The 26,584-nt window shown below is 24.1% G+C and overlaps 2 protein-coding genes across 2 annotated transcripts in view; both read right to left on the bottom strand.

Moving 5' to 3' along the window:
* The window catches only part of LOC119677977 (inactive serine protease scarface), a 58,373-nt gene extending 39,874 nt beyond the window's left edge, over window positions 1-18,499 (bottom strand). The window contains exons 1-2 of the mRNA XM_038089578.1: window positions 18,465-18,499; window positions 6,878-7,291 (exon numbers count right to left, since the gene is read on the bottom strand). Of these exons, the coding sequence (XP_037945506.1) occupies window positions 6,878-7,201 (324 nt within the window). The 5' untranslated portion in view covers window positions 7,202-7,291; window positions 18,465-18,499. The remainder of the gene's footprint in view (window positions 1-6,877; window positions 7,292-18,464) is intronic.
* Window positions 1-26,584, bottom strand: part of LOC119674910 — a 319,348-nt gene that overhangs the window by 92,402 nt on the left and 200,362 nt on the right. The gene's annotated exons all lie outside the window — the stretch shown is intronic.

Genomic DNA, 26,584 nt, shown 5'->3' on the forward strand with positions numbered 1-26,584 from the left:
CAATTGCTCCCTACAGTATTTCGCCAGAGTTAATTTAGTTCTAATTCTTCCGATATCCATTAGATTTCAGTAAAGCGCTTAATTTACATTGAACCACTTGGTTTATTAATATAAATGTACAATTATTTTATGACTAATAGATTAATGTATTTTTATGTTTATAATATATAAAGATTATTACCATATATGAAACTAGTAATAGTATTAAAAAAATATTTTTTTCTCATCAAATCTTAACTTGAAATATGAAACTATTCTGCGTTTGAAACACGTTCCAGAGGACAATTGAGTAACAAACATTATTCAAATATTTAATTAAATGTGTGTAATGAAAATCAAATCTTCTCATGTTATTAAAATTAAGTATTACCGAAGTAAAAAGTATTAAAAGCTATAATTTAAGAGTTATCAGTTTGACGTCTTATTAGTTTTGTGCCTCGAAGTATCATTTTAAATGCACGAGAAAACGAGTTGCAATGCAAGAAAACTCCTTACGGACTTCGAATAAATTGCGTTGGCTACATTTTGTTGAGGAAAAAACTATTAAAATGATAAGTGGGAATGTTTTGTATGTTTATGGATTTATGGTCTACCGTTGGTTGCCTATGTGATTTAGCTGTGTGGCATATATCCAAGATTGCGTATATAAGCGCTTCAAATGAAGCCATCTTAGACTGAACCTAATTTCTTGAGATGTGCAGATTTGCCTTTTTGTAGATTTGATTTTTTTCTCATTCTGTTTTTTTTTCTTAGCAAATGAAAATAAAATAACTTTTGATATTTTGAGCTTGGCATGCAATTTTTCGTTTTTAATTTCGTTCTTTTTTTCCACTAAATATTTTGGAAAACACATGGTAACCGAGATATACACAAATGGTCAATGGGTCAAATTTGTGGTAGTTGTGGCGGACAACTACAATCCAAAACATTAACTCCTTGGGTGTTTAACAGCAGTGGCAGCAGCAGGCAGGTTTCTACTTATTTTTAATTCAAACTAACTTAAAAACTCATCTTAGTTATTTAATTAAATACTTCATTGGCTCGTATAGAAAAAAAAAATTGTTTTGCAACTACATAAAAAATCAAGAAAAAATTATTTTTGTAAGACAATTTTTAAATTTAGTAAAACACATTTTCAAATCATGTTTTCTGCTGCTATTTTAGTTCTTCCAAAATAAATTTACATAATTTAGCAACAATTCAAAAACAAAAAAAAACAAAAACAACCGCTGTACTTGTTAACGCAGCTTTCAGTTTGTACTGCTGACGTTTATTTCTGTTAATAAAATTTTTTACAGTCTCAAAGATAAAAGATATCAATGAGGTAATTGCATTTTTTTGTTAAATGCAAATTAATTGTAAACTAAACTTGTCGTCACAAATGTAATTGTCGGTTAAATTTATTGAATTTTTATGATTTTATGGATTTATTTATTTAATAGTGAATTTCTTTATAGAGAAATTCTTTGAGTATCTTTAGTTGCCTCAGTAGAAAATATAAAAGAAGTACTACTTGGTGGAAAAACTGTTAGACTGAATATTGGAGTTACTTTTAGCATATATAACCAACTAATTATTAGCAAAAATATCAATATTATTATTAGCAACTCAATATAAAGAATATTGAAGTTATTTTTAGAATAACTAACCATCCTATTATAAGCAATAATACCAATAGTATTATTAGCAACTCTAGCCATATACAACAGTAATATGTATTATAATTTCACACTCAAGCATTTAACATTTTTGGACCATTTTTAGTATTTCCATTGATTTGGAAACAAATTACTTAAATAAGTAAAATTCTCCAACACTTTCTTTAATTTAGAGCTATCAAGTTGGGTCAGAAAGGGTTGGATAATACTAGAGCTGTTGAAGAATACTATAAAATACAACAATGCAAACCAAACGGCCTTATTGAATACTTTTTATTTTTTATTTTCTGTTATATTTCTTTTCTCTTCATAGTTAATAAAACCATCTTGAAGTAAAGACTCCAATATTTTGTAGACTCCTAACAAGAGCTCACTATGGAACATCGCTGGATACATGACTTAGCGCCCAGAAAATTAGTAATATTGCTAGCACTTGATAATATGAACATATAGTTCAGTACTTCAATTAAAAATATATGTAAATTGTATGAATATTTTTAGTTTTTCCCATGGATTTGAAATCAATTACTTGAATAATATGAGTACTCAAACAATATATTTGAATTAGAGATATTAAAAGGGGTTAAGATCGGACTATAACTGGAGATGAATATGTAATATAACTGGTTGGTCTGAAAGTCATAATTATTTTCGCATATTATTCTCATCTGATTTACTATTTTATTTGAAATTTATATTTCCCTAAGTTGTACTAAAATTACATTTGAATTTCAAATAAATTAAACTATTTTCATTCATTTATTATCCCACATCGAATTCACTTTTGTATGAAAGGAAAAATTTTCATTTTCATAGCGTTAATGAAGGCTAAATGAAAATTTTTGCTTAATGAAGCTGTGTCTGAACAGAGTATTAGCGTGTTTAACTAACATTAATTTAATTGTTACAAAATATCTTGTATCTGTTAATAATTGACTTAAATAATCAAATCATTAATGTTTGCAAACAACAATATTTCTATTAATAAACATGTTTATGGGAATGTAAAATTTTTATATGTAAATTTATAAAAGTTGTGTAATTTAATATAATAAAAATTAATCATTTCGAAATTGCAGAAAAGACATACGTTTATATAAAAGTTTTACTGTTCAATAAAATATAATAAAAAACTGAGGAAGAAAATTTTATATATTCAGCTATATAACTCTAATTCAGCTATTACTATTTTATTGAAAAGAATTTTTTAATTAGGCAGACAATAAAATATTCTTAAAGAATACAAAAAAGAGTCACCATTTAAAATATTTAATTTTTTTATTAAAATATCAAATTTTTTTTATTATTTTTCATATATTTTTTTATCAGTATCATATATTATTAAGTGGATCTTTAAATGGATCTAAAATCTAGTCACAAACTTTTGCTTAAATAAAAAAAGTGAAAAAAATGATATTTCATTAAAATGTTTACATTTACCGATATTTATGTCTAATTCATCCCAGATAACATAAATTGAGAACACTTTGTATTAACTGTTCTCACATGAACAAGCAAGAATCTCCAACAAAAGTTTGTTGCTTAAGTCTTTTGCTTTGTTTACTGTAGAAGAGTTTGTGGCTTTATGGATTCTACTTTACATAGATGTTTCAAAATAAAGTTTCCTGCGGTTTATTTGCTCTTTTTTAAGATATATGTGCTTGTTTTTGTACTACTTAATTTATGAAATATTTCAGCATTAATATCAAGAATGAATGTTGTTTATCTTTACCATACCGCAAGTACAAGTTTTTCTTCAAAATTATTTGTTCTTGATTTTGGTATGAAGTAAAAAATCATACAATAAAAATCTTAAAATACTAGATATATGTAAGACAAGTAGCCAAATTTTTATACATATATGTATATGCAGTATGTTTGCATAAATAATTTGCCACAAGCATAAAGTATGAAGCGTCCGCAGTCAAGCATAAAAATGCATTTTTACTGCGTTTATAGGAAGCTTCTGTCATTACGCGGCAAACAGTGGCTGCACACTTTAAAACTGGTACAAAATAAAGCATCAAAATGAAATATATAAAAAAAAATAAATAAAATAAAATATAAGAAAAATTACAAAAAAAAAAAAACGCAAAAAAGGTTGTTTAAAAAAATAAAACATAAAATCATTAAAATGCAAATAAAAAATATTTTTGAATTAAATTAAAACAGTTCATGTTGTATTTTTTTAAATTCGAAACAAAATGAAGATTGTAATAAATAAATTTTAAAAATCAGGTACAAAAAAATTAAAAAAAGAAAATACGACTTAGTGCTAAAGAAAATCGACATTTTTTGGATATTTTTTAACTTGCCCCAAAGGTTATGTTTAATAAAATAAATAATGAATTTAATATATATATCAAAGGACTATCAGGAAATCATATTTGGAAAATTATTAGACGCGAATTAATTGCAACTAATGAGATAATCATGTTGTCAGGATCTCTTTTTCAGTAAATATTACTAAAATAGGTATTAATTTAATAAAAAATGAAAATCTATATATAATCAATAGAATAATTAATATATTTGATGAATGCGATTCATATTTATATTTTATTTAATATATGTATATTCGATATGCTAAATATTGGTTTTGAGCACCTTTGAACTATTTGACAACTCAATGAGAATATTTAATATAGTACTAATTTTAAGGGCAACAGATGTCGTTGCAATCCTATTTTCAGGATTACACTTTTAGATACGATTAACAAGCAAACGATTTTTTATATAATACATATATTTCAAACTACATAGGCATCTTCATTATACGTATTATGCTTTTCAGTAAATATTATACATAGTTTAGAGAACTATCAGCAAGGAGTGATAAAGTATTAGTTAACTGTTTCAAAATTAATATTATAGGGATTCCTTATTATTTACATATTTTTTGCACACAATGTGAATTAGTTGATTATTTTCATATAAAGTCTATATAATTTTTTTAAAATATATTTTAAAGCACAAAATTCGAACTAATACATGTTTTACAGCACCTTCAGGAAGCAATGAGAAAAAAATCATTAAAGGTCTGATCAATATGCATATTGAGCTATTAATATTAAATGGATCCATTACTATCTTTATATATCTTTTAAAGTACTTTATACTACATACTGCATTATGTATCATTTTTGATGAAAAAAATATGTACTTTGCAGCCTCGTTGGAAATTAATTGATAGCCTCAGAGGAACTATTAAAAAGCCAGAGCAGTGCACTTATTACAATACTACCATTATAAGTATTACTATTTCCTTTCTTTCACAATTTATTTTTGCTCTGTTAATAATAAAATCTTCGAAGAATGTTTAAATACCTTTTTACTTATATATTAAACTACACTATATACTTTTTGTGGGGACCTTTAAAAAGTTATAACAAGGGAACTATTAAAAATCTAAATTCTTGAATATGGTGAGATCAAAATTCAAGAATTTCTTACTACCAAATATCTTTTAAAGAATAATTGTTCTCTGCTTCTTCTCGACTTTTTCGTTGTTTTTTGCAATTAGTGTAACAAAATATTATAAGAATGCTTATTTACTTTTTTAAGAATCTTTCAAACTACACCCTGCATTGTGAACCACACACACACATATTTTATGAACTAAATATATACCATACTCCTATAGGTACTCATTATGTACCCAACTGCAGGAAGGAACGACAAGTAAGATACTAATATATAGATACTAATATAAATATTTAACAATTAGAATAATAATATTTTTTAAGGAATTATTATTTATTTCTTTACTGAACATAAACTATGTGCAAGTTAAGGAACTGTGAGGAACTAGTACAAAGCCAGTTCAGCACACGCAGTAAAATACTAATAACAGAATCTCTTAATATTTAAACTCTTTAAAGATATATTTCTTCTATGCATTTTTTCTATTATATCCAGAACTAGACTAATAAAATTTTGGAAGAATGTATTTCTTATTCTTTATATATGTATGTCTTCAACTAGACACTGTATCATTTATTTTATACTATTAATTAAATATATGTCTTGGTGTACTTTCAAATAGTCATGACTGAGGGCACTATTAGAATGTCAGATCTGTAAACTTAATGAAATGCTGTTAGTACAAATATCTTCTAATATCTAAAATAACTAAAATAAATAAATTTCTTCAGTGTTATATTTTAAGGAATCATAAGATAATAATTCGTTGTATCTTGAACTAAGAAGAGTCATAATATGCTATAAGTGTATATTGAAGATATTTTATTTTTCCTGTCTTCTTTCGTTGCAGCATTTATTTAAAGTGCAAAATTATCTTTTCAGTTGTGCAGATATTTTGTATTTGTTTTTGTTTTTGTTTTGCGATCTTTCTCCCCACTGCCACACTGGCCTCAAAGCAGGTGAACTGACTGCATTTTTTCTGAACGATTTACAGGATTATGTGATTTTATATGCAATTTATGTGACATGTACGCAACATATTCGTGCGAGACAAAGAAATTAATGAAAGTTGAAAATATAAAGAAAAAATATGTGCAACATTTTTTTTAATGAAACTTTTTAATTTACATAAATTTTTTGTTTTGACATAAACCAGTTCAGCAATTAAACATGAACTTAATATATTTCACTTTTCTTTAATTTTATATTACGAAATATATACAAAAATATTTAATATAAAAGAAAAAAGACACATTTTCATTTTTTTTTTTTTTGTGTTTTGTGGTTTGTTTATATTTAATGTAAACCGGACATTGGGTGTTAAATTCATCAAAAAAAAAAAATATGAACAGAAAAAAAAAAGTTTTTAGAAAAACTAAAAGTATCTTTTTCTTTCATTTGAGTAAAAATCTAATTATCTCTAAATGTTGTTGGCAGGCAGTAAACACAACAACAACAACAACAAAAAATGAAATTTTTACTTTTTTTTGGGAATTCCATCGATACCCATTCTGATTATGTAATTGTTTTTGAGTTGTTTTGTAGATGAAAGACATTAAGTGAACATAAGAAAAAAGGTTTGCATTAAAAAAAAATTTAAAAATAAAATCGAAACCAGTTGAGCGCACGTTTAACATAATTAACATTTCGTGAAATTAAATATTTTGAAAATATTTCATTTCAGAATTTGTGTTAAGCCATGAAATTTCATATTCGACCACATAAAATTAATTAAAATAATTTAATTACAAAAATTAACTCTGCTAATTTCTCTAATATTTCTTTTTTCCACTCACCTGTATCTTTGGTAATTGTTGCGTAAAATAGCCACTCTGGCATTGACCTCTGCGCACGCATGTCTGTCCGCCGGTACATTTAAGGAACTCTTTTGGTGGCAGATATGTAGGGCCTTGGAAGCCTTGTGCTTGACGACTTATAATTGCGTGTTCGAGGAATATATTGGACGCTGGATTCACGGAGAAATGCGTTTCGGGATGTGACTTAATACCATTCTGGTATTGGCCATTGAGGAACATATTTGCTGAGTATTGTGCGGCGTGCACATTAGCATAAAGCATTGTAGCCAAGAGGCCCAAAAGTATGGTTCGACACCGTGACATTATTATTTATTCTATTTATTAAGGTTTTTATTCACTTAAGGCTTAGTAAGTTCTTGATGTGCTTACAACTGAAAGATGTTGGTTAGAAAACTGTAAAGAAAAGTAAGAAAAAATATTAGTTTAGCCTTAAGGTTACTTCTTATTTCAGTAAATAATTATTTACTTTTAATAAATTCATTATGTTTCTATTACGCTATAAGTCGTGACAAATATTTAACAAAAATAATAAACCTGAATTAACTTGACAAATTTTTAAATAATAATAATTTAATATTTTATTATAATCCATTAAATTAAAAATTGATAACGGAATAGTGCTCTTTTCATGATTTCTTTTTAAAATTTATTGTTTAATTAATTTTTATATTTATTATTAATTTTTTTTATCAAACCTAAAGAATGTCATTTTTATTTGTAATTTTTTAGTTAAAGTTTACCATTTTCGTATATAAGTTTCTTTATATTATTTTATTTTATTTTATTTTATATTTACATAAAACTATTATTTTTATGTTATATTACGTTTTATGTATGTAATAAAACTATTATTTTTATGTTATAATATTTTTTATATATTTTTTTGTTGTACATATTATATATTCATTTCACATTTTATTACTTTATTTGTAAATTTTACAAAAATGTCATAAAACAGAAGGTTTTTTCTTTACGTAAATGTTTTATTTTTAATTAAATTTTAAACCATAATTTAATAATATATTCATTTTTGATTTTATCATGCATACCATATTTTTATTATTTAAAAATAATCATAACAATAAATATATATATATTTATGTATATATTTTCTTTTCTTTTTGTTAACATATCTAATTAGTCTTAAATATAATTGCTTGCATTGTTTTTTCAAATATTATTTTTTTTAAATTTAGTATTATTATTTTGTTTTTTTTATTTAAACAATTACAAAGAATTTATTGCCATATAAATTATTTTTAAATATAATTACTTGCATAATTTTTTCCATTTAAATTTAATACTACAATTTTTTATATATTATAATTTTTTTATATATATATATTTTATATAGTTTTTAAACATAAATGTAATATTATGGTTTCTTAAAATTTAATATTATTACTTTGATTTTAGACATATACATTTATTGTATTTATTATTATCCTTAAATTATTTATATACTTTATATATTTAACATTTACTATAATTTTTTTAAATTAATTCTTTTTCATTATTACACATATTGACTGCATTTTTTATTTAATTTATTTAAAGTCATATATAACAAAGAAACTATTTTTCTCTATTATTAGTTATATACATTACAGAATTTATATCCTATTGTTGAAATAAGTAAAAGGAAACTTACTTAAAGGAGTATTACAGAAATAAGAAGATTGATAGAAGGAAAGTTTGACATTAAGATATGTTTGCGAAATAAAAGGTTATCGATATACGAAAAATAGACCTACAAAAATCTGACAAAACTGTTGTTGAAAATAAAGGTTTCTGGAAAAATTATCTGAAATATGTAAAAATATTAAATTTGAAACTCATTTCTATGTAAGAGCATATTATATGTATAATTTTAAAGAATTTTATTAGACCAAAACTTATTGTGTGAATTAAAGTATTTTTTTTTAAGTTATTAATGATTTTTAGACTGAACGTTTTTTTAGTGTAAATTTTTATTTAGCCCTGCTCTATCTCGATAAATACTAAAGCTTTTTTCTAAATTTGATATTACAAAAATTTAAAAGAACTATTAAAGATGGGGAGCATTGATCCTATGAGAGCTTTTGTTTCCTTGTCAGATCACAAAAAATCTGTAGTTTCATATATATCATTATGTAGTCCTTTCTCTGTCTGAGGAAAGATATAATATTAAGGCCTTTCGTTATTTCGATACCATATTATATACAATATTTGTTACTTTAAGAGAACAGTATTGGTATTTATATTTTATTGTACAGTACACTGTCTGTATGTATGGCCCAATGTTCCCATGGGAACGTACTGGATTGATTGATTGACACTGTCTGTATAAGTTAAAATATAATACTAGACTATTTTAACGCTTCGAATGCATTTTATATGGAACTTTCAATATTTAGAGGAAACATTATCGATATATTTAAAAGAATTTGATTATACGTTATTAAAAAGTTTAAATATATGAGGTTTTCATAACACAAAAAATTTACTGTACGTATAAATATATAAGTTTGAGTTTCTAATCTACAAGTTTTTGTAGTTTGTAGTTTTTTTTTTGTTGATTTCTTTCAATTCTTTTAAATTTTATCAAAGTCAGAGTTAACAAATTTACTTATTAATATTTATTAGTTAACTTTATACTTTGCAAAAATTTGAATAAAAAAGGCAGTTTCATTTAACAAAAAAAAAAAAAAATTATCATTAAATACTATAATTAAGCATTCAGTAAAAATCAAAGAACCAGATAATGAAAACCACTTCACACATAATAGACTGTCATCACTTAGCAATGCACACGCTAGTAAAGTGCTGAAAGTAACTAATGTATTGAGATGAAATTGATAGCTAGAAACTATCTGAATAATTGCCATAAATACTGTCAACCGATATTTGCTAAACATTTGTACATGACTGCGTTAAACGTCATTTTCGGACCAACTACAGATATTCGTACGAGTAGGTTGTACGCGTGTCTTAACTGATGATGACACAATATTTTTTGTTGGTGTTCTTCTTTCGTGCAGTTACCATATAAATCGGCCTAAGTCTAGTCAATCACGCTTAAGTTTATTAAATAGATTTTGCAACAGTCATTGGACATGTGAGTTACTAAATGACGATGACGACCCAGACACTAAACCAGACATGTGCAACAAGAAGCAAAAGTTGCCAAGTTACCAACTTACCAACTTACCAAGTTGCTTTAAGACTTAACACGACTTAAAGCCATTTTAAAGTGAATACCGAAATGTTGTACAATTTAAAACATCGAATCTCTAGAAACAAAAAAATCAAAAAACAAAAACTACTCTGAAAACATTTTTTAGTTTTTGTTAAATGAAAAGAAACACGTCAATAAGAAAAACGCGTCAAAATGATGGATGGTTTCAACAACAGTTATTTTCAATTTGGCACTATGACACTTGGGACTCGACACTTGTTTGTTGGATTCTGTATCTGTATCTAAAAGAAACACAACACCACAAAACACAAAAAAAACATGTTTAGTTGCTAAAATAAAACAGAATTTTTCGCAAATTAAATTATTTGAAAAATTCATCGAAAAACCAGTTGAGTTTTGTCGCTTCCTTATGCTTGTAAATCAATTAATAACTTAACTGCTGGCCAACAAAAGTTATTAAGTAATTTGTCAAAAACAACAAAAAAAAACAAAAAAAAAAAGAATAGAAAAATTAAAAAAACATAAAATTAAGTGAAAAATTCTAAGTCACAATTAATTTACAACTCGTCTGGGACATTAGAATAGTCACCGCGTTGCCGTGCCAGCATCTGCGAATTATTATTTAATAAACAATAAAATAATTATAATAAAATAAATATTAAAAGAAAACACCGCACCGGATTTCTAATATAAAATTTTGTTTTTAAGTTCTCAAATAAAAATTACTAAATTAAATTTATTGAGTTAACAAATAACTGAAAAATTGTTGGCCGAATACTCGTTAATTAATGTGAGTTTATCGCACCTTCCCAGAACTTATGAGTTCATATGGATTTGAATGTCGAAAAACAGTAGCTCAGATACATTGAATTTGGCGGCAGAATTTGACGTGTTGACATTATTAATAATATAAAAATATTTTTATATTAATAATTGCTTCCTTTGTTTTGAATTCTCAAACGACTTTTCTTTGATTTTAAGCCTAAGCCTATTATATGAATATTTTTGTTCTGTTGATTTGTTTCAAAATTATTTAAGTAGCTTAATTAATTATTTTATAAACCATGTTGAAATTAAAAATAACTGAAATTGCTGAAAATATTTGGTTTTTAGAAGAAATTCGATATGTTGACATTTTATTATTGAACACAACGAAAAAAAATTTTGTCAATCAAATGTTGGTTTTTTAATAATTGTAATGATGATGACATAGAGCAATTAAATGATATGCCGTAATTAAATAGCAATTTAACTTTATGGAATGCTGATGTCATTTTCAATCCAACATCAGCTGATATAAGTAATACAGGCTCTGGTTATAAAAAAGCGCCCATTTCTACCGAATATTCTATGATATTCTACAGTGAAACACTAATATTTATTGTTATGGTGTTTTGATAACTTCTTCAATCTATATTCATTATTAGTACAGTTTTCATTTTTGATTGATAAATCTTGAGCGAAATCTATAACACTTGAGATTAATTTATAAGACACTAGACATTTTACAAGAGTAGCAAGATTACCTTGAACTTAACAACTGTTTGATTTGATATATGTACTTATGAAAAATATAATTGTCTACTAACACTATCACAAAAATGTTTGTTTGGGTAACCAAAATTTACAGATAGAAAGTAAATATAGACTGAATACAGATTTACCAATCGAAAACACCATCACATTTTACAGAACATCCACATGCCCGAGTATAACAGCACTTAGAAACATGTACATCATCAGGAATACAATTGATAAATTGTGACGGGTAACAACAGTTTAAGGAAATCATCAACACATCCAAAACTATATTTACATTGAAAAGACAGGATATTAAAATCTTCATCAGGTCTCTGAACCAATACCACCATCTCAAAATATGTACATATATTGTTCCTAAGATCAAACCACAAAACTGAATAGCAAATGTTTAAACATATCGTGGACCTACTCCTGGCTACACATAACACATGCAAAAAAATAAAAGCATTCTTAGTGTTACTGGTCTGAGTTCTAACTATAGTTGTCAATTGAGGTACGTATAGTTGTCAGTTAAGACAACTATCGTTAACGCAATATAGACCATTTAAAAAAATTGTCACAATAATTATAATAATAGTTATCACCTTTCATAAATGAGATAAAAGAACTCTGATATATGTAGATTCTATGAAATTCTAATGCATTGCGATTGCAAGGCATTGAACTTAAATTAGTCTGGAGTATTAAATTAATTATATCAATAGCTTTACATTATACCGGCTTTACATTATTATACTGACTTAAAAAACTACCTTTAATGATAGCATAATAAAGATCATAGGTTCTGATGTACGATTGTCGTTTCTAATAATAATAACAGTAGAATATTATTAAAGAAAGATACTCTATGAATACAGTTTCTTGAAAATGTACTTAATTATTATGTTGAAGCTAGTTGAGTCAGTGCACTTGAGCACTTTTACTCTCTAATAACTGCGTGGTTTCTTCATAACCCCTCTCTACGCCTTGACTGGATTATTGTTTATCACTTTAGCAGACTAAACAATAATTGACCACAGATTTTTTTTTATATAGCATTGAGTAGTTGATTTATTAAAAAAATAAATTAAAAATATTTAAGAATACAGCAATAAAATGAAAAAACAAATCAAGTAATTAATTCAATAAATAAAATAAACAAATTTAAAATTTTTTTAATATAGTTATACTATTATTATATCATTATATTTTAAAAATATTTTAAAAATTTTAAAAAACTTTATGTGTATAACAATAACACATAATAACATATTTGTTATAAATTATTTATAATAAAAATTTGTTATAATAAAATACTTAACCCTGTTATTTAATCAACTGATAAATATTTCATTATTATCAATATAAGTTTTATCAATATAATAAAATAAAATAAAAAATTATAATTAATATCATAAAAATATATTACCCTGCTATTCAATCAAATGATAAATATTTAATTATTATCAATATAGATATTAAAATAAGTTTTTGTATAAATTTTTTTTAATTTTATGTTTTGAATTTCTTAAACAATTAGTGCTTATCATCGTTTTGAGAAATACAAATAAATAAAAATAAAAATCCGTATAATTAAATTGTCTAAAATCCGCATTCCAAAAACACGTACCTTAAAGCATAAAAGTTTTTAAGTTTACGTTATTTTGATTTTTTTTTTTGGCAATTGAATTAATGAAGTTTATTATCTGGAACAAGAGTAAATGTAGATTTGCATTTTTAATAATTGAAACTAATTTAACAATGATATAAACTGAAATTAATAAAAATGTAGCATTTTTACTCACTGTTCAGTGCTCACTTCCAATAATAAACAAATCTATAAAATTTATATCTATTTATTTTTTGTATCTAAACGGCTGGTTACGCCAGCTACAGTGATCAATCTATGAGATGCGTTAACTCAACGCTAAAAATAGTGACTACTTGAAGTCGAATCAGTAAAAATTGTACAACAACAACACACATGGATCATTCATAGACGGATACAAACAAATTTCGTACATAGAAGTATCGAAGATGAGAAGAGGTTTCTGCTATGCAGACTTCTACGCGCTCTTTCTTTGCCTTTAGGTAATTTGCATAAATTAGTAACAAAGAGAAAAAGAATAACAAATTTATTATTATTAAAATTCTTTTTTAATTATTATAATTTTTTACAAAAATCTGGTTTCAATCAAGTTTAAACTTTCTATTTCTATCCAATATGTTTTTAATAATTTATAATTATAATTTTTATTCCACTACATGTTTTTTCTGCTTTGAAGTTCTTATTAATGAGCATACAAATTTATCGAACAAAAAAAAATTTGTATGCAAATATTTCGTATCTCTTTAATCAAAATGATCAAAAAAAAGGGTTTGGCAATTGGCCCATAACATTTAAGAGTTTTCTAAAAATTTCTTCTTTTGTTTTTATACAACAAATTGGAAATTCCCAATAACCTAACCAATTTGTTTTGTTTTGATAATGCAATTTTTGTTTAAACATTCTATATACTTTGATAATATATTCAGTCGAACGTTTTATGTACTCATTAATATATGAGCTTTTTTGCAAACTCAAAAAACTTAAGCAACAAACTTTTTCGTTTGGCCTAATATTGTTAATTAAATAACACATTATAATTCAATGTATTAATTTGCATTAATTTCATTTGAAAAAAATAAAACAAAAATAAAAATAAATAAGATTAAATAAATAAAACAATTTGTAAGCACATTCAAAACTGTAGAAGTGTTCCGTTTATGTTAATATTTTTTATTTTTTCTTCAATTTTTTTATTTTTTATTTTTCAGTATTGTTTGCATTTGCTTGGCTAATTTTTTGGAATTTCGCAAAATTAATTTCAACAATAAAATTAAACGATTCTACTTTTTTGACTGAAAAATCAATTGATTTAAGTAATAAAAATCAATAAAGGCAATAATAAGTTATTTAGAAAAATTTGAAAATAAATTTTTTACCATAACAATATATTTTATATATATTAATATGGCAGATAGAGTAATAAATTTATTCAGACTATGTAGATTAAAATTACTATTAAAATATTTAACCTCAAAATATTATGAGAACATTTCTAGGACTTAAACGTAAACTCTTAAAGAGTTGTTAGATTCATATAAAGCAATGAAGACTCATTCTAACTCATTCAAACAAAAATTATCTAATTGATAATTGCGATGACGATATTAAAAAATGCTCGTCTATGACATCAATGTATAATATAAGTTACAAATAAGTAATATAACTGAAACTAACTATAACATACTGATCAAATAAAATTTGTTATTAGCAAGGTAAGAACCCATAGATGTCTCATAAATTAGGCTTATAAAGTTTTAACCAAAAAAATAGTTCTTTGATTAAAAAATATGAATATATTCTTATTAAAAACAAAATTAATTGAACACTTCTTATTATAATATTTATATATAATACATGTATAATAGTGTATAATATGAACTATAAAGTATATCACACATAACATGTGACATATATTTATATATAAAATAAATTTATGTATAACATATATCAAATTATTAATAGTATATAATATATAATTAATATTATGCTATATATAATAAAAATACTATAATTTATGAAGTATGAATTTAAGGAAGTCTTGTATTAATAATTATTTATTGTTGTTATTCATAACATTAATTGACTACTACATTTAATTTAACTTAACAATATTATTATAACATTTTATTATAATAACATTAAGTATTAATAACCAAATTTTATTTATGTATTTTTGAAATATCCAATTAGTCAAAGTTAAATAATACACAACTTTTTAGTTTTAATGAAACTATATATATTTCATCATAAAGATAAAATAATTTTTAAAACTAATTAAAAGTAAATTTATAACTGTTATTGTGAGTCTCAACTCTGATAACTGCTATATGAAATATTAAATTTCCTATCCTATGAAGAGAAATTTATTTCGAATAAAGAGTAATTAACAAACAATAAATTTGATTAGAATGATATTTACTAATATAATTAATAGGTACTTATATTGTGATCTAACTGTAATATAAGTGTAATATAATGAATTTAATTAATTACTTACATAAATACATATAATATTCAGAATATTCTACTATATATAATTAATAATTATATATAATTAATAATTAAAAATTGTTTCAACCTTTCGAGCAGTTTAAGCTTGTATTATGCAAAAGTATCAGATCGTAGGTGTCTTTTTAAAGTAGTTTTAAAGAAGCTAGAAGAAACCATTTACTTCTTTTAATAAAGCTGCTAGTTCCAAGTTTAGTCTATATATTTCAGAGATAGATACAGTGTCTTACTGAAGGAATTTATGCTTTGAAGACAAATTTCCTACTAAGAGTATGAAGTTCTATAAAAGAATATTTTATCAGTAATAATTTTATTTTGTGTCTACAAAATAAAAAAGAAGTATTATTGCGCTTGATTCAAAACTAATATCTATTTTTATTAATTTTTATTAATTATTAAATAAAAATTATTATTAGAAAAAGGAATTGGATTGTTGATTTATAATCAATTATTTTTAGTTTATCAGAATGATTTTTTCTGAACCCCTAAAAATAAATAAAAATTAATTTCTGTTATTAAAATAAAAAACAGTTCAAAAAAAAAAATTAAAGGTATTTCGAAGAACGATTTTTATTAAAAATGAATTTATTTAAAATTTATTACAAAATTTTCAATTCAGAAAATAAAGTCAATTGAATTATTTTATGAAAGGAACTTTTAAATTTATTCTCTAGTTATTTTAACTTATTTTTATTTTATTTAATTTTATTTTATTTCGTTTATTTAAATTTTTTTTTTAGATTTAATTTTATTGTGTATTATTTAATATTGCTTTTTTCGGATTTAAATATTTGTAATCAAACAAATCATCATAAATTTAAATTTAAACAATTTTAACTAATACTAAATTTAAAAGGAATTAAATTTTTTGTTTTATATTAATTTTTTTAGTACTCTAAAATGTTTTTATTTTGAGCCTATAAAAATATATAAAAAATAACTTCAATTTTTATTCAATACCAAAAAATGGTAATCCTTAATTATACATATAAAAAAACAATTAAAAAAATTATTCATATAATTGGAAATTCTTTATTTCAGAAAATAAAGGCATAATTGCATTGGCTTTATTATTTTATAAAACAAAATTTTAAAGCTCCTATTTGATTGTGTCACTTTATTTTAATTTATTTTATTTATATCAGTTTATTTTATTTAAATCTATTTTATTTATTTCAATTTATTCTATTTAAATTAATTTTTTTTTATTTATCTATGTTATTTAAATTTAATTTATTTATTTAAATTTGGTTTTATTTTAATTTATTTTACTTTATTTCATTTGATTTCATTTCATTTTTTCATATAATTTGAATTTTAATATTTTGTTATATTATTTTATTTTTTTATTTTATATTATTTATTTTTTTTTTATTTTAATTGATTTATTTTTTTATTTTATATTTATTATATAGTATTATATACAAATGAATTGCTTAATTTTAAATTTGTATATAAATTTAATATTATATTTTGATACATTTAATAGAAAATAGTAACTGCAATAATCTTCTGATCTAAGTTATATGCCTAAAAAATATGATTGGAAAAGAATTTTGTCTAAATTTAAAATTTAAATATTTAAAAAAAAGAAGTTTTTATTACTTCTATTTCTATTATTGCAGTTGACTAGATTTATATCATACTAAATTAAAAATTTTAATTTTTATAAATTTAAAAATTTTAACTTTTATAATTATAAAAATAAAACGTTGTAGTTGACTGGCTTTAGTAATGTAGCATTTTTCTATTAAAATTTTGAATAAAATTCTTATTAGTTACTATTAGTTTCCTTTCAATTCTAATAATACTCTATTTATAATTTATGTTGAGATCAGTGATTTATTTATTTAATATGACAATTCTCCAATAAATTGAATACAACGCGCTATGCTCATTCATGTTCAATATTAAATATTCATTAATAATGGTTTTTTTCCATATAAATATATATATTTATATAAATTTGTATATAAACAAAAGTGCCGGATTGCAAAAGTCCATAAAATTGAAATTGCACATTGGAATAGGAGTTCGGGTTCGAGAAATCCAAATTCGAAAATATCAAATATACAAAAGCACTATTCTTCAGGCACACACATTACCATCAATCAAACTAACTATCAATTTATCAAATCCAGCACAATTCAACGAGCGTTCAATCCAAACAAAAGCGCACAGATAAATTTAATTAAACCGCAACAATTGCAGCGGCGGTTCCAGACTCTGACGAGTTGCACATTTAAACTTTGGGGCGTAACACACACAAATGACGTTATTAATTTCGATTAATTTATTTTCAATAGCTCAGGCAATAATGAAAGTGAATCTGACAATTGTTCACGTTTTTCTGCTTTTGTGCGATTATTCAATAAAATCAATTAATTAAAATTGCATAATTTTTTTCTTTCCAGTTCTAAGTACTTTTACTTTCAATAAAGTGTGTAAATTTTACTCATAAATTCAGCAAAAAAAAAAAATAATTATAATCCTTGTCATAAATCCTTTTTGCAATGTTCACTAAAATTTTATAGTATTTTTTTCTTTTTTCAAATTTAATTTTTAATTTATTGTTTACTATATAATTTTTAGTCACTAAAACACACTTAAGTTATTTTTATTTTTTATTACACTTAAAATTTAAATTTCTAAAAATTTGATTTTCTTAAATATTTTTAAATATTATTTCACCAAAATTTCATTCAATATTTTTTATATTATTTTTATTTAATTGAATTTTCTTTGATTACCTCAAACAAACAAAACGATCGCACGAACGAGTAACTTCAATCTGATTGTGAATTTTTGCTAAGATCGGCCTTTTATATGCCGTAATATTTGGTGGGTGAAGCTACAGCAGCACATAAACTGAAGCTGCGATGTAGCTTACGCTGCTTACGTTGCTTACCAAGCAACGTCTTCACCACACTTATCAAGTTCCAATTACAACAAAAACTTCATCAAGCAAAAATCTAAAAGAAGCCGTGGTACAAGACATCATCGTTCAAGAAGCTCAGTGCTTGCTTGGCCATATAACAAACAAAAGACCAAACAAGTGTTTTGCTGTGGTGAAAACAGCGCAGTAACTGCGCAACGCCAACGCCAGCAAAAATGTGTGTAAACTTGGCTTTGCTATTGTTCAGGCGCTTTTAGCAAATATTGCCGGTTCTGCTTGCTTTACGTCTACTGCGCTGCTTGCTCAAGATAAAGATGCGACTGAAGCTCTCTTTAGATTTTGCTAGCTTTACGCTCATTTACCCCGCAACTGTTTGTTATGTTTTTGAAGTCGCTTAGCACTCAGATGTGCTCAGTTTTGTTTATTTTTTTTAAAAAGCGAAACTCGCCAAAAACTTTTATTTTGCACAGCACAGACTGTCTGAGCTGCAGATTGTTAAGGGATTTTCCTTTACAAATTTATACAATTTTTTTAATTTATTGGCGCAATTATTTTATTGAAATTATTTTAAATTTTATTAGTTGACGCATTTTAATAATAATATATTGAGTGATTAAGTTTATATGTTTATAAAAAATTGTTATTACGACCAATATTCAATTAGTTTTTATATTTATTACTGGGCTTAGGTCGTTTATTTAACACATAAATTTATAATAATGTACTTTTGAATAAAGGAAAAAATTATACTTTTTTAAACTGTGTTAAATATTTAGTTATATTTAATTTTTATATAAAATCATTTTAATTACAAATATTTCGGTGTATAATCTTTAGTGTATAATAATGCATAATAATTTATATGTTTATCTGATAAAAAAATATAAGTATTCACGTTACTTTTATAACTACATTTCTCCAAACAAATTAAATCATGGAGTAAAATTAGGTATAATATTTATATATATATCATATATAATATTATGTAATATATAATATTCTATAATACAAATTTAATTATTTATATTATAATTATTTTATTATTTATATATTCGTTTACATTCAAAGCATTAATTTATATTAAAAAATCATTAAAATCAATTCAAAAAATTTATAATTCATTGGTGCAAATTTTAAATATATATTTTTAAATATTATTATTATTAAATAATTATTATTATTAAATGTTTATTTTAAATATTGTATTACTACCTTATATGCAGTGTTAGAATTATTTGATATAATTAATTGAAAAATGAAATATAAACGAAATTAATAACGGGTTATTCAATAAATTTTGTATTGCAATACATGTATATACAAATATGAAGAAATTTACGGATTTATATTATTTATAAAAATTTAACCATGCAAAAATATTTATATCTGTGTCATTTATAGAGCCTAAGATAAAGTTATTTAAAAATTGGTCTAAAAAATAAATTCTCAAAACCCAATAGGTCCAAATCTCGTAGGATAAAAAATTTTTTCCGAGACACCAATATTTTTATTTAAAAAAATAAGCTCAGAAAAAAATTTTTGTCGAATCTGGGGTTAAAAGCCGTTCCGTTTGTAAAAGAATGACCCATATGTATCACTATTAAATTTATTACAGCATTTATTATCTCACAACTTTGAAACGAATCATAAAGTAGGTAATGTTGAAATTAAAATTGTTGATAAACTATTAAAATAATTTTTCTTTTAAAATATACATTGAAAGCTTTTAGTTTTTACTTTTGGTTTAGATTATAATTATTTATATATTATAAATGATAATAATATTAACTTAAATTATTATTAAAAAAAACTAAAATTTCCTCCGAAATGAAATCTCATTAAAAAATATAATATTTGGAGAAAATATTAGTATATAAACCTAACAATCTAGTACAAAATAAGAAAACATGATAATCACTTCTTCAAAATAATTTATCCAATCTTGAAAAATGAGTAACCTTTATTTATTCAAAATTAAATAAAGTGCCATTAATTTGTTATATAAAATTATTTGGTTTTTATAGCATTTTCTTTTCAAAAAATAATAAAAATCCTGAAGCCAGCTTACTATTTACTAGTTTACTATTTAATATATAAATTTACATAAATATACAAATATACTTAAAAAGTAAATGATTCACCCTTTTTTACTGAAATTTGATACATTATAAAATATTCAGGCCTCAGCATTCTTGTTTTCATAAATTCATGGAACAATTGAACAGTATTATTGAGTATGTAATACTGTACTCACAGCTCTCTCTTAAAGTAAAGCAGTACTATTGAAGTGTTTTTCTCGATATAGCTTAACCAGTTGATAAAGATGACCTTTGGGTTATCATAGAAATAGAAAGAAATTTCACCCGCTTCATACTATCTCTTACTAAAATCTTACTTTTAATACAGAAGACTTTATTTTTGAATTGGTTAGGCAATTCCCATGACTTATTAAAATTTATCACACAAAATTAATATATGCATCAGATACTATTAAAAACAACAACGTTACTATTACAATATTCGCAATTCTTGCGTCAAGCCAATCATTCATTGATTCCTTTGGTATATTTGAATATTATTTACATTAACTAGAAACCAGTTACAGGATGTAGAATATTACTTGCAAGTTATAAGTAATAGTTTATAGTAAATATTATAAGTTATTTCACTCGGGGATCAAGATACATTCTTGTGCTTACATATAGATTAAAAACTCAAATGAAAATACCATGTTGAAATCAAGTAAATTAGTTGCTCCTGCAATTAGTATGCCATTTAACGAAGTGGTTCAGAGAGTATAATAATACTATGCATTATTCTTGCATCACTTAAACTAAAAATTAATCAAACATTACTGTATTTGTGTAATTTCTTCGTGCTTGTCGGTGAGCATTTCTCCTTATTTATATGCATACTTATATAAAATGTGTCAGATTGTGTGAGGTCTAATAGTGAATCTTATGAGCCGCGCATCACACATTTGGGGTTGTAATCACAAACAGATAAGTATCGAATAATAGACTGAACCAAGTGATCAAAATGATTCACTTATTATCTCTAACAGGAGCTTATTTGGTGATAATACTTATTTTACCTTTTGTAATGCGCTTACTGTCAGTGAAAAAATTGTTTTGTTTAATTTATTTTTTAGTTAATTTAAAACTATTATCAGGGCAACATAAAAAAGTATAAATAAAAATTATATTGTCATTAAATTATCTAGTTAGATATATTTTATTACTAAATACTCTCTTTAATAAATTAATAGTTTTCAATCCGCTCACCAACGTATTTAAAAAACATTTAGTTAACATTCAATTTATTAATAATCTCATTTTACTAAAATGTAAAATTAAATTTGTTAATATGTTAATCGATTAATCTGTTAATCATCGAGTCTAATAATCGACGAATCGATTTACGTATAATACAAATATTATCTATGATACAATATTATTAAAAATTAATCAAACAATCATTTCAACAATTAATCTATAAATCTAATTATCTATTAATTTTAAAATCTGTAAGTCTATTAATTTAGTACAAATTTAGTATTAATCTAGGAATTTATGAATCAATTAGCTTATTAATCTAAAAATCTCTTAAGCTAATATTCTCTTATATTTGAATGTGTTATTATATTGATCTATTAAAGTATTCCATATCTAGTTCTAATTGTTGAAAATACTATTATAAGCAAAGCTGGCATCATTCTGTCACATAGATTTTAGTTACTTATGACAACACCATTCTCCGTTTTTATGAGTTATATTTTTGCTTGCTTGTAAAATACATTCTTTTTAATTACTCTAGAATAAAATTGAAATACATTTTTACACTAATCAACTATTCAACTAATAAAAAGCATAATAAATTTGTTAAAGTGTTTGTAATACATGGAAGGAAAATTCCAAAATCTTAATAAATATTCATCTATTATTGTATTAATCTGTTGAATTCTTCATATCCGTAAAACATAAAATTATGGTGTTTTAAGTTCCTCATACTATTTTAGAACTTTTAATGAAAACATAAGATAAGTCACGTACCATTGGTTACCTTGTTCGCAATTAAGAACATGAAGCTTTACTTAGAATTTTACAAGAAATCCAATGTTCATACCAGTCTTAATTCTCCTTTGTATTTTAGATTTACTTATACTTTATCTAGAAGATACAAATATAATTTTTTTTCAATATCACCAAAAATTGCTTCCAAATTCTTGCACGTGCGAGTTTATTACTAATTATAAAAAACAATTAAAAATTTTTCATGTACAATTTCATATTCTAAGAAAATTTTCTGCAAAAATTAAATAAAGAACCCTTGAATGGTATTTATTTCAGATGCTTTCAATTTTGTAAATCGTTTTTGGAAGTCATTTACAGAAAATACAGCATCATTTTTTTTTATTAAAGAATTTGCTTTTATGTGTAAATTTTTGTTATTCTAAAATTAAAACTATTAGTTCTTCATAATGGTTACTTTTCTAGAAGTTATCTTAATATTAAATTTACTCCATAAAAACTTGCAAATTAATTTTTTGTAGTTCTGTTTTCATTATAATTTGTACTCATTTCCATTTAAAATTTTAGACAAAAGAAGTTTAAAAAAAACTTAGATGAAAATGTTATTAAATAGAACAAATCAAATTCTTGATTCTTAGAAGCAAGAACTAATCAAAAATTAATATTCTCAAATTATTAACACTAACCATTCGCTAACCATTGTCTTTTGATAGAAAAGTAGACTTACTAAGTCAGTGGCGTCGTGGATATAACTAGAGTTCTTTGCAATATAGACTTTTGATATTTTCCAAAAAACATTTATTTATTAAACATATAGAATACATTCATTTTGGGAGTCATTTGGTGTTCTTCTTCAAGGACATCAAATAGCCTTCATAATAGCATACATAAAGATCTCTTTCCCTCTTCCATAAAGCCACGCCGCTGTACTAAGTTTTAACAAAAATTAAACCGAATGAAAGTATTTTGTTCAATAAGAAATAAAAAATTTCTTGGAAGCCATTTCTGGTTCTCAACAAATTAGGTTCTAATGTCTTTCCATTGAATAACTGCAAAAAATATAGATTTTTTATTAAGATAATTTTATAACAATCTAAAAATATCGACTGTGTTTAAATAAAATTTTATGTATTGTATATTGATACCAAAAAATTTAGGTAAAAAAATATATTTTTTTTGATATCAATAACTTATAAATTATAAATTACTTACATAAAAACTTATGTTATCAAAAAACTTCAAAACATCTTTAACAATAGAGCAGTTCTCATTACTTCAACATTTTTCCATAGAACTTAAAATTACTAAAATTACTTCTTGGAATGAAATGTTTTTTTTAATTATAGCTTTTTATTAATTTTTAATCATTTTGATTTTTGTAATTATTGATATCACAATTTATTATTTTTTGGTTTTTGTTTAGTGCATATATTTAATTTTAGGTTTACCAAATCTGATCAATACGTCAAAGACATATTTAATTTTTTTGTAACAACGACCTTAAGATTTGAAAGGAATATTCAATCATTTTTAATTATAATTTAAAATACTTGAGAAATTTTAAAATCCCAAAAATACAATTTTTTATTCAGTTAAATTCTTGGACTGACCATTCAGCAGTTTCGCCAAATTTCTATTACCATTTATAAAATTTGGAAACACATCTTTTACCAAATTTGAAAAGAGGAAAAGATATAACTTAAGTATACAGCAATAATTTCTACAAGCAATAGTGTTGAAATTCACAAATACCAAACATTTATAATAGTTAAGTTTATTTATATAGCTGTTATTTATGCGTTAGTTTCAAAAATAGCGTAATAAGTACAATTACTGTTAATAAATCGACAATAAAAGTCATAACTGACAGTGACTATTTCACATAATAAAAACTATTGTACCTATTTGATAGAAAGGTTTCAAACAATAATGAAGTACAACAATAAACATTTTTTATTATTTAAATTATTGACTTTTTTGTTACATACAGCTGAGTAGAGTATATTCAAATACCCATCCTTGGAAATACTTCTTAGATTTAATTATTTCTGAATAATTTTTTTTTAAACGGTGAGTACCAAGGGTTGAACTCGTACCTTGCCATATTTAAAGTTCAGGGTCAGAGTCATAGTGATAGATACTTGAAAGTAACCGAAACGCAGTATGATCAGCCCAATCATTTACTTAACCAAAAATTAATTTAAAAACATGTTCACAATTATCCCGTTTTCAATGCAAAAAGAATTCTTGCTATAAGATATAAAGATTTTTATCATTACAGTTTATATTACATAAAAGACTGGGAAACAAACACAGTAAAACCAATCACACTAAGGTTATTTTTACAACATAAGAATCTACTTGCACACTTGTTCTAATAAAAACTAATCAATCACCTCAGACAGAAGAAATAAAATACTAGAATATTAACGCGAATAGTGCTCCAAAACTCACATTTCCATCAAATATGAAGTTTTGAGTCTTAAATTACAAAACTTTTTTGGGTGCCTCAGTCGAAATGATCAATAAAAGTCTCTGCTTCATGTTTTCTGAAATTAAGAATTAGAGCTATATGGCACTGGAGCTATAACAAATCTGGTATTATCTAAAAATTTAAATCTTAGGCCTGTGCAGTCTCGTATAACTTGTAGCCACAACATTTGTTTCCTTTCTAGAACTCTATTTGTCCTACCTTATTTAACTACGTTTTATTGGCAAAAGAAACTTTCTATTTTTATTTAGTTTTAACAGAATTGTATTGTTAAATTCTTTTAACTAAAATACATATGACATTCATCTGTAATATTAGATCTCAAAACCTATTAGTTCATTCATTTCTGAGATTTTCAATATCCCAACCTTCGCACCAACCTTCTGTGATTTTGCAACCGATACTTTATGTTTATATTCCATTCATTTAATAGTTGCTTCGATCAGGTATGGGATGAAAGCTTAATTTACAAATTTAAATTCCAACTACTATATAACAGTACCTTATTGGAATTATATGTAGATACCTTAACCTACATTCTTTAAAAAAATTTAGGTTGAAATTGAGAAAGAACATATTAACTGAATAATACTATATAGGAGAAGTTAATTTCATCCATACAGAAATTACAGGGACAAATGCAGAATGACAGTGACAAACAAGTTCCATGCTATCACAGCGAAATACTTAGCTATAATACTTGATGCCAATTTATGATATATGAAAATAAGAAATTAGAACTAGTTCTTTAAGGTATCATGAGAGCACCATGCTACAGTAGAACTATAAACCTGAGAACTTTAACGTTTAACATTTATATTAACGTTTCAAAAAGAAATCGGGAAGACTTCATAAGCCAAAGAAACATATTAAGCATGTAATCTAAGTAATATACCACAATCTCTTTAAAGTTTATTTAAAGTTTTTTAAATTCATTATATGTTACCAATTAACATAATTTAAGTAACAAAAGACAAAGCTCATCAGTTAAGTAATTAGTTGTAGTTGTATTAAACCTTTTCAGCATATGAACCTATATAATATTATAATGTTTTAAATAAAACAAAAATTTTTCTTAAAAACTATCTCATATTGAAAACATTGTTGAATGGTTTGTAGTAGACTTTGAACAATTTTAAATTAGAACTTGCAAACAACTTAGTACTTTACGTATTCTGTTCGCTTATTGAAATCCATATTGGCTTGCGCCCCATAAATTGCTTAGATTATAAATATAATCGATTAAGAAAAACCTTCTAAAATACTTTTAAACCTGGACACATTTGATTAATTAGCCGTACCTATTTGTCATATTAAAAAAAATTTTGTTTACGATTTAGTATTCAAATATCGTTTAGCCTCTTAAATCTTATGAAATAGTGGTAATTTTAAATCTATATTTTCATAGTTTCTTCATCGTTGGTAAAACCCGGTTTCAATATCACCAGCATT

The sequence above is a fragment of the Teleopsis dalmanni genome, chromosome 2 (assembly GCF_002237135.1).
Source record: "Teleopsis dalmanni isolate 2A chromosome 2, ASM223713v2, whole genome shotgun sequence".
NCBI classification, from domain to species: Eukaryota; Metazoa; Arthropoda; class Insecta; order Diptera; family Diopsidae; genus Teleopsis; species Teleopsis dalmanni.